The sequence below is a fragment of the Atheta coriaria genome, unplaced genomic scaffold (assembly GCF_025399875.1).
Source record: "Atheta coriaria isolate IRGN ID8LTWV9N9 unplaced genomic scaffold, Caltech_Dcor_3.1 hic_scaffold_6_pilon, whole genome shotgun sequence".
NCBI classification, from domain to species: Eukaryota; Metazoa; Arthropoda; class Insecta; order Coleoptera; family Staphylinidae; genus Dalotia; species Dalotia coriaria.
This window is the reverse complement of record NW_027045448.1, coordinates 8,803,419-8,813,042: the sequence shown is the minus strand read 5'-3', so window position 1 is coordinate 8,813,042 and position 9,624 is coordinate 8,803,419. Positions and strand designations below refer to the sequence as shown.

The 9,624-nt window shown below is 37.9% G+C and overlaps 5 protein-coding genes across 5 annotated transcripts; 3 read left to right on the top strand and 2 right to left on the bottom strand.

Annotated features, from left to right (window-relative positions):
• The first annotated feature begins 23 nt into the window (after nucleotides 1–23).
• Nucleotides 24–1,886, top strand: CSN1b (COP9 signalosome subunit 1b). The gene is made up of 3 exons (XM_065304342.1): nucleotides 24–229; nucleotides 316–1,662; nucleotides 1,723–1,886. Exons 1-3 carry the CDS (start codon nucleotides 197–199, stop codon nucleotides 1,813–1,815), a joined length of 1,473 nt encoding a protein of 490 aa, XP_065160414.1. The 5' UTR covers nucleotides 24–196; the 3' UTR covers nucleotides 1,816–1,886.
• A 133-nt stretch (nucleotides 1,887–2,019) lies between these two features.
• UQCR-C2 (Ubiquinol-cytochrome c reductase core protein 2) lies at nucleotides 2,020–3,949 on the top strand. Its single transcript, XM_065304344.1, has 6 exons — nucleotides 2,020–2,181; nucleotides 2,289–2,428; nucleotides 2,489–2,795; nucleotides 2,855–3,114; nucleotides 3,180–3,657; nucleotides 3,731–3,949. The coding sequence occupies exons 1-6, from the start codon at nucleotides 2,137–2,139 to the stop codon at nucleotides 3,815–3,817; spliced, it is 1,317 nt and encodes a 438-aa protein (XP_065160416.1). The 5' UTR covers nucleotides 2,020–2,136; the 3' UTR covers nucleotides 3,818–3,949.
• On the bottom strand, nucleotides 3,924–5,313 carry Syx8 (syntaxin 8). Its single transcript, XM_065304351.1, has 5 exons — nucleotides 5,094–5,313; nucleotides 4,834–5,028; nucleotides 4,552–4,778; nucleotides 4,401–4,493; nucleotides 3,924–4,335 (listed from the first exon to the last, which is right to left on the bottom strand). The coding sequence occupies exons 1-5, from the start codon at nucleotides 5,123–5,125 to the stop codon at nucleotides 4,175–4,177; spliced, it is 708 nt and encodes a 235-aa protein (XP_065160423.1). The 5' UTR covers nucleotides 5,126–5,313; the 3' UTR covers nucleotides 3,924–4,174.
• Nucleotides 5,314–5,554: 241 nt separating this feature from the next.
• On the top strand, nucleotides 5,555–7,896 carry Rcc1 (Regulator of chromosome condensation 1). Its single transcript, XM_065304343.1, has 6 exons — nucleotides 5,555–5,850; nucleotides 5,952–6,029; nucleotides 6,091–6,290; nucleotides 6,350–6,526; nucleotides 6,581–7,229; nucleotides 7,292–7,896. The coding sequence occupies exons 2-6, from the start codon at nucleotides 5,954–5,956 to the stop codon at nucleotides 7,576–7,578; spliced, it is 1,389 nt and encodes a 462-aa protein (XP_065160415.1). The 5' UTR covers nucleotides 5,555–5,850; nucleotides 5,952–5,953; the 3' UTR covers nucleotides 7,579–7,896.
• Nucleotides 7,892–9,561, bottom strand: LOC135793401 (leucine-rich repeat protein soc-2 homolog). The gene is made up of 4 exons (XM_065304348.1): nucleotides 9,134–9,561; nucleotides 8,582–9,074; nucleotides 8,269–8,530; nucleotides 7,892–8,216 (listed from the first exon to the last, which is right to left on the bottom strand). Exons 2-4 carry the CDS (start codon nucleotides 9,070–9,072, stop codon nucleotides 8,004–8,006), a joined length of 966 nt encoding a protein of 321 aa, XP_065160420.1. The 5' UTR covers nucleotides 9,073–9,074; nucleotides 9,134–9,561; the 3' UTR covers nucleotides 7,892–8,003.
• Between the last annotated feature and the right edge of the window lie 63 nt (nucleotides 9,562–9,624).

Genomic DNA, 9,624 nt, shown 5'->3' with positions numbered 1-9,624 from the left:
TCAAAGCCACCGGTAGATAGCAGCCATATTTTACTTTATACGCCGGTTGCGGCCATTTATGTCAACAAATTTGTCAACATTTTCGGTCGAGTGTACCGGATCGCCAGGTTTTACATTGTCAACATCGTTTCATCGTTCTGAAGATGCAATAACATCATCCTATTTATTTCATATTACTAAAGTACCCTAAACAATCATGCCTTTGCCACTGCAACGCGATTTATTTCAAGTAAGTAATAATCTACACTTATAACCTATGTTTACACACTCTTCAAGTCATTACAAAGTAACAACACTGATTATTTACTTCCACAGAGTGCTGTGGAGCCAATGCAAGTTGATGCTCCACCAGAGGATAATGACAACAATGAAGAGGAAATGTACATTGTTGAGAACTCTACCTTGGATTTGGAGGTGTATGCAAACAGTTACACTGGACTTGCCAAGCTCTATAGACTTATGTTTATTATCAACCACTGTCCATCACTTAGATTAGAGGCTTGCAAAATGGCAATAGCATATGTAATGACAACTTACAATGTGAATTTGTATCAGCTGCTGCATCAGAGGCTGAGCCAAATGATGAGTGATGTTAGTGTACCGGATGTGGCAGTCCAGTCCACTTCACAGGACATCCCTGCTTTGGACAGCATGTGGATGGAAACGCGCTCAAAGAAAGCTGCATTGAAGTTGGAGAAATTGGACAATGACTTGAAGAATTACAGATCTAATTCAATCAAAGAAAGTATCCGACGTGGACACGACGATTTGGGCGATCATTACTTAGATTGTGGTGATCTTTCAAATGCTCTTAAATGTTACTCACGCGCAAGAGATTATTGTACAAGCGGCAAGCATGTGGTCAACATGTGCATGAACGTCATCAAAGTGTCAGTATATCTGCAGAATTGGTCACATGTACTCAGTTATGTTTCAAAAGCAGAGAGCACTCCAGATTTCACTGATTTACAGTCAAAGGATGTGAATCAGGTGATTATTACAAAGTTAAAATGTGCTGCTGGGTTGGCTGAACTTGCAACCAAGAAATACAAATCGGCAGCGAAGCATTTTCTTTGCGCTCAGTTAGATCACTGTGACTTCCCGGAGTTGCTATCGCCGAATAACGTTGCTATGTATGGCGGACTTTGCGCTTTGGCTACTTTCGACCGCCATGAGTTACAAAAGAGCGTCATATTCAGCAGTTCATTCAAATTGTTCTTAGAATTAGAACCGCAACTGCGCGACATTATTTTGAAGTTCTACGAATCGAAATACGCGTCTTGTTTGAAACTCTTGGAAGAAATCAAAGATAATTTACTATTGGATATTTACATCGCTCCGCATGTAAACAATTTGTATACTCAGATTCGTAACCGCGCGTTGATACAATACTTTAGTCCGTATTTGTCGGCGGACATGCATAAAATGGCGACTGCGTTCAATCGCACTGTGAATGCACTCGAAGATGAACTGATGCAGTTGATATTAGACGGACAAATTCAGGCCAGGATTGATTCACATAATAAAATTCTGTTTGCCAAAGATGTTGATCAGCGCAGCACTACGTTTGAGAAGAGTTTAAGTATGGGTAATGATTATCAGCGTCGTACGCGGATGATTATTCTGAGAGCGGCTGTATTGAAGAACAAAATTCATGTTAAGGTATAAAATCTGTTTGGAATTGTTTAAGAATCTTTGTTTATTGTAATTATGATTGTTTAGAGTCCTATACGAGAGAATACTGGGCAGAGCGGTGAGATAACTGTGGCTCCTGGAATGAGTCCAATCATCGTCCACAATGCGTCGAATCAATAATTACGCGAATAAGTTGTATATGGCGATTTCAGTGTTTTCGTTTTCAATAATACACATTCAATTCAATTGTATTGATATATACTATGTATTATTTCGGTTCATTTACTGATTGTTCTTACTTTATATCAATTTAAATTAAAGTTTGCGTTCTAAAAACAAATTGCGTTGTCTGTATACTTGGTTGTCTATCTTGAAATTCCCATCAACCACTCTCGTAAATTTTGACAACCTCACGGAAATTTGACGACACTTGTCGTTTGGTTGTACTGCGAGATTTTCCCAGTCTGCAATTTTCCATCAACTTGTTCAACTTACATAACAATGGCTTCACATATCTCGAAGCTCACTCTGCGTAGCGCCATTCAGGTAATTTCAATCAATATGCACAAATGTGAATTTGTTTCATAACCTTTCAATAGGTGTTATGTAAACCATTTAATGCATTGGATTCTAACATATAATTTGTATTTTAGACTCGCGGTTTTGCTGCACAATGCGTACCGAGTAGCGGCATTCTCAACACTGCCGTGCAGACCTCAACTCTGCCCAACAAACTGATTGTGGCAAGTGCTGATAATAATTCTGCACTTACCAGGGTGTCAGTTCAATTCAAGTAAGCTGACTAAAAATTAATGTTAAACAGTTAATAACGTTAAAATATTTACTAATTTAGGGCTGGCTCAAGGAATGAGAGTCATGACAATGCTGGTGTTACCCACATGATAAGATTGTCTGCTGGTCTTACCACCAAAAATGCATCTCAGTTTGCCATTACCAGAAATGTGCAGCAGTTGGGAGCTAATCTTTACTGCTCCACTGACAGGGAGACAATTTCTTATACTTTGGAGGGCACCCCTGATGTTGTTGAGAAACTTCTGCCCTATTTGGGTGAGGTTGCTACTCAGCAAACTTTCAGACCATGGGAAATTGATGAGAACTTGCAGAGGGCTAGAGTTGAGTTGGCGTCTCGCCCACCACAGGTAATTTACATTTTTTTTAAATTACATGAATGAGGAACTTACTTATAAATTGTATACAGCAAAGGGCAATTGACTTGTTGCACAAAGCTGCCTACAGGAGGGGCTTGGGCAACTCTATCTTCATCTCCAAGAGCCAGCTTGGAAAAATTGAATCTGAGACTTTGCTGCACTATGTAGGCAGCAATTTCTTAGCTGGACGCTGCGCTGTTGTCGGTTTGGGTATCGATCATCAAACTTTGTCCAACTGGGCCGAACAGTTGACTCTTGGCGATGGTGCAGGTGAAACTGTCAAGAGCCCATACAAGGGAGGAGAAATCCGGTAATAATATCAACAAATCACACAAAAAAAACAACATATAAATTTACACGTTGTTTCAAATCTAGTTCCGACAAAGGTGGTGACTTGGCCTTCGTCGCCGTTGGCACCGAGAGCGCTGGTTTATCCTCAAAGGAGGCATTGGCATTCTGCGTGCTTAAGTATGCTTTGGGCGCTCCCCCAGCAGTTAAATACGGTCAGTCCAGCGGTCTGCTTGCCCGTGCAGCTGGCTCCGGTAACTATGGCATCACTGCCATGAATGTCGCCTACTCTGACAGCGGTCTCTTCGGTATCCTTGCCGCTGCCGATTCTGCCAACGCTGGTAAAATTGTTGAAGCCGCTGTAAAGGTCTTGCGTAACCCCGACATCAAAGAAAACGATGTGAAACGTGGCAAAAACGCTAAGAAAATGGAACTTCTTTCAACTTGCGAGGGCGCCAACGCACTTGAATTTATTAGCAACACTGCCTTGTACACTGGCAGCGTTCCTGCTTGTGGAGATATTTTGGCTGCTGTCGATAGCATCACCTTAGACGATGTTCAAAAGGTACGTCTTAGATATAAAATCAATAATAATAATAATGATTCATACCTCACTGTTTGTTTTTCACCATTCACAGGCTGCCCAGAAGGTATGCAAAGGTAAACTTTCCATCGCCGCTGTAGGTAATCTACGAAACGTACCCTTCTTAGATGAACTGCATTAAGAAATAAACAATTAGTCGAACGAAACAGTGATATTCATTTAATTGCTGTCCCAAACATTGGTTAACTTCACCACCGGAGTATAAACTAAACTTATTTGTAAATTAATTTAAAACAATAAACGTTAAAATATATTTCTCTTTTCTGAATAGATACAAATCTAGTTAGAAGATAGTTAGAAGTATAGATAACTTATTATAAACAGCCCCTCACTTGTTCTGTAAAATATATCAGTAAAGCCCGTAACACGTGAGGTATAACGAAACAAGAGAGTAAAATGCATTGGTATTCTATCTACAAGTAAAAAAATGAATGTAAGCAGATTTGTGAATAAAATAGAAAATCACGAAATGTTTTGATTAGATTGTCGCCACAGCGATTATGCTTATAAACAAAAGAATGATAATGACCCAGTACACACAACTTTTGTCTTTACGATCTATCACAGTTACGTTACGCGTTTCCATGTTAACGCGCGCATCAGTTCTTTCCATGTGTTCACCTAAATCATCAATTATATCTGCAAAACAAGAATGCAACCCCCATTGACGTTAAAAACACAATTCTACAATCTATTTAACTTACCATTATGCAAATCCACCTCAGAACTGATTGTTTCTGCAATATTCTTCTGCCTTGCAATAATTTTTGATAAATTATCCAAGCCTTCTTCTTGATCTGCAAAAAAAAACATTCATTAAATCACTAATTTTATGTTTGTGTTATAATAATCTACCTTTCATCATTCTTTGCTTTTGGATCCTTATCTGATCAACACTGGTGGCTTGATTGTCCAGCATATCATCATCATCAAAGTTCCATCCACTACTTGTAGCACCCAGTAAGTCAGTTCTGGTATCTCTTATTGCTGTGGATACTTCATTGTACAATTTGTCCATTTTAACACCCCTTGATCTTAACAATTCAATTTGCTGGCCTCTTCTTTCCACTTCATCATAAGTACTTAAATAAATTACCATAAATAATCATAATATTATATAGAAGTATTGTTGCTTACATTGATCTGCTTCCTATGCTTCTGTCCATTTTTTCTTTCAACTGATTAACTTCATTATGGTATTGTTTTAATCTAATTCGAATATTTGCAGATAATCTGGCATAAGGTTCAGTTGATCGAGATTCCTTTTGCCTGGCCATTAACTGTTCCATAATATCTCTTTGCAATTTTTCACAGGATTCATACTCAAGTACCCTGTTGGTAAAAAATATTTAAGTTGTGATTATCATTGTTCACTAAAAGTGGCAATAAATCCTTACCAAGGATCGTCATCGATATTGAGCAGTGCCATAGTGTGTACTTGATTAAGATTCTTTAGTTTCTCAATAAATTCAGAAACTCTATGTTAGATGTTGTATCGCAGTCAGCTGCTGGTAAGAGAGGTTAAGTAGACTGATTACTCGCGAAAATACATTCACATTTGTATCAACATTTTCAAATTAAGACAATACATAGAGACAATATATTTATTAGATTAATTGCCTGCCCAATAACAGTCGATATGGGTTGTGCACCCAATTATAATGATGATTTATTGTTTTATCAGATACATGATACATAAATATTCTACATATTTACCATCATTAAATAGAAAACTAGTAAGCCACATATCTAGATTATTATTTATTTATTTATCTTATTTTTATATTTTAATAAATAAATCATTTTATTTAGTATCAAACATTTTTGAACTGAACATACCCTCACAGAGGGCGCGAGTGTCGCACGTTTATGTGTGCGTGCGCTCCTTGTTGCCCTTGCATTGCGTGCATTGCGCGTCCTTCACCATTCTCATGAGCTTGTGTCATCCACATCTGGCTTCCACGCGTTTCCCGCTATAATTATCCTGTGGCAACTAATGCAATTGGACGTAACATCTATTAAACTCATATTGAAAGTGCTTCTATCCATTTCGTATTATTGGATTTAAATTACGAAATAAACCATTCACTGGAGGATATCTACAACTGCCCACGCAACAAATTAATCGTATACACCCATCAAAACACATACACAGTGAGTATGTCATTTAACCTAAATTTCTCATGCTTTACGAGCCGATGGCATACATTTTCGGCATTTTAAACCTTTGAAACCCATCAATTTCCATCACACAGCTATGTCCACCAAGAGAAGACGTCCAAGTACAAATCAGGACCGCGAGCGGGGACAGCCGCGTGTAAAAAGAGTCAAATGTAAGCAAATAAATATAAATAATTAATGATAACTATATTCATCTCTGGGCTTTTATTGCAGTCACTTTGGATTCTGTTGCATTGCCATCAATTACAACAAAAGGAGCTGTGTTTGTGACTGGGACAGGTGATGTAGGCCAGCTAGGTCTAGGTCCTGATATAATGGACAGAAGTAGGCCCACATTCCTTAAAATGGAGCATGAAGTAGTTGATATATGTGCTGGTGGAATGCATACTGTGTGTTTAACTAAAGAGGGCAAGGTACAATATTATTTTACAGCTTAATTGGCAAACACATGTTTGACATGTAGATCTTTTAGTTGCTAACATTTGGATGCAATGATGAAGGTGCGCTTGGCAGAGTAATAGAAGAAGATGGAGAATATGAACCAGGTCTTGTGGATTTGCCAGGAAAGGTCATACAAATTTCGGCGGGTGATTCACATACTTGTGCCCTCTTGGATGATGGTAGAGTGTTTACATGGGGCACATTTAGGGTAAATTTATCCACATTAATAATATTTTATGTACTTATCACTATGATTAATTAGGATTCACATGGAAATATGGGTATGACAGTGAATGGTAATGAAAAATTGCCGATTCAGATTCTGAACGACCAGCATGTGATGAAAATCGCGTCGGGCGCTGATCATATTGTATTCCTAACGCGTTTCGGAGAAGTGTACACTTGCGGCTGCGCTGAGCAAGGGCAATTGGGGAGGACAACAGGTCGTGGAAGTGGAAGAACCGCCAGAAATGGTGTGGGTCATGATCAAATTGTTAAACTTCTTACGCCGGGGCTCATAAGTCTGAAACCCAGTTTGAAACTGCATTTTGATGATATCTGGGCCGGCACCTATGCGACTTTCGCGAAAGTAGCGGGATCCAGTGATGTCTATGTGTTTGGTCTGAATAACTATTATCAAATCGGCTTAAAAGCAACAACTCCGCAATATACACCCGTCAAGTCACCAGAATATTCTAAGCACGAATGGAAGAACATTGCATGTGCGGCGCATCACGCAATTGCATTATCAAAGGATGGTAAAGTGTTTGTTATTGGACGAAAGGAGTACGGCAGATTGGGATTAGGTGAAGTTGAAGATGATGCTCAAGTATTAACTCAAGTGCTCAACGATAAAAACATTGTTGCTGTGGGTTGCGGTGCGTCACAATCTTTTGCTGTCACTGAAAGTGGTAAGAAAGAGCTAACGTTGTGTTAAAACAATTAAATATTAATTGTAATTGTCATATTTCAGGTGATTTATATGGTTGGGGTATGGGTACAGGTGGGCAACTTGGTACTGGCAGTGAAGATGACTGCTTGGTACCAACCTTGATTAAAAGTAAGCAAATACAAGATAGGAAAATTATTCGTGTGGTTAGCGGTGGCCAGCATACGGTAATGCTAGCACAACTGCCGGAAAACGAGCAAAAGCCAGCTGCGGAGCCTAGGAAAAATGGAAAGCAGAGCAAAACCGAGGACAAAATGGAAACCGACGAAAAGCCAAGCGCTGCCAATGGCAAAACCGACGACTCTGCCTGATTAAATTACAACAAATTGTACCGGTACAATTAAACAATCATGCAGTATCAATTTGCGCATTTACCCACAAAAAAAGTACAAAACCGTTGCTTTTTAAATATTAAAACTCCACATTGCTTACGCCGCAGGTAAGTAATTGACACGACACGTTGGAATCGTTTCTGTATTTTTAGATAACATGAAGAAATTTGTGCGTTTCTTTGTTCATTGTTAATTTAAGAAGTTTGTATTTTGATCATGTTATTAGTTTATAATTCGATGTGAATGAAATGAATTGTCAAGCATACCTGGATATTGAAATAAAAATGAGAGATCGTAGTTCACTTGGAATTTTATTAATGTCGTCGTGGCTGAGTTCGCACGTGCGAAGTACGTAGAAGATAGTGTAAAGAGAGATTCAGAGTCGAGCAACGATTGAGGTACGTTCAGTACGTTAATAAATATTTTGAGAGCTTAGGGAGGACGTCGACGGGCGCATCTTCATCGTCACTGGCTTCCTCTGAACGCCCGAAGTCGATCTCTGAACTGCCTATGCTATCCTCCCAGTCAGTAGAAGTCGACTCCGAATCTGAGTCACTCTCCACATCTTGTGAAGGCGCTTCGAAGTTGGCACCAGGTAATAATATATTATTAAATTTCTGAAAATATACATTAAACATATTTGGAGTAATATTATCGTTTTTAACTTACAGTTAAAGTTTCCTTGTTTGAGGAAATAGGATTATTCATTAAATTTATCTTGTATAGCTGCTTCATTTTTAGCAGGACGCTTTCGTTGATGGAAAATAATTCGTTGCTTTGAAACAGCAGATATCGCAATTTTTTTAGTTTGCAAAGTGTGTATGGAATTGAATTGAAATGATTGTGTGCTAGATTTAAATGGATTAAACTCTGCAGATTTTCAAATGCAGCTGGCACTGATGTTAATTTATTATTATCCAAAGTTAACCATCTGAAATTAAGCATCTATAGTAACAGAATTGATAATCAACACTATGCATACCTTAATTTGACTAATTTACAAACACCTGGTGATATTTGACTTATAAAATTATTTCTAGCACCAAATGTGTCCAAATGCTCCAAGTTACCAATGGCATTTGGAATGGCTGATAAACAACAGGCATTGCACCACAAATGCTCCAAATTGGTGAGACAGCCAATGTGTTCAGTCAAGTCTTTGATTGGATTGTGGCTAATATTTAAAAACTTTAATTGTGTCAGTTCTTTTAATTCATTTGGAAACCTATCTAAATTGTTGTAATCAATTGCAAGTGTATGGAGATTCTTTAAACTATTAATTTGTAATGAGACTGATTGCAGTTTGTTGTGGGCAAGCAGCAGCTCACCAAGGTGTTCACATTTTAGTACTGACTCTGGAAGCATTTCTAGATCAAAGTCTTCCAGAGTGAGACATGATGATTTTGTCATGATTGCATATTCAATTTTGGCCAGTGCATGATTGTGTTGGAAGTATTCGAATAATGGATTCATTGCTGAAACAAATTAAGGAAGTAACATTTAAATTATTGTTGATATTTAAATGTTTATTTACTTTTCGCAGCTCTTGAAGGTATGAACTGTAGATGATGATCGCGATTGAAACTTGCATGGGCTTGAACTACATCTTCTAGGGGTCGTCAATTTATTTAAATAAAATTTTGCTGCTGTATGCGATGACAATGGGATCGGATATTTTTAGTAAAATTTTATTTGGGATGCAATTAAAATTAATTTACGCAACGAACAGGTGTATGTCAATTTGACGTTACCGTGTTGACATTTGTAGTTACTTTTTTTCTCACTACTCATCTGTAGACCAGGAAGGTTAAAACCTGATTAATAATCATTAAAAACTTTCTTCGAAGTATTAATCGACATTTATAAAATAATATTAAGCTTAAATAGTGTAAAATCGATTTCAAAAATTAATTTTAAATATCTAGTTCACTTATTTCAAGATTTTAATCGTTTTAGTTGAAGATGGCGCTACCGTAGTAACATAACAGAACAAAATGGCGATAAATGTTTTCAGGTGCGCTTTGC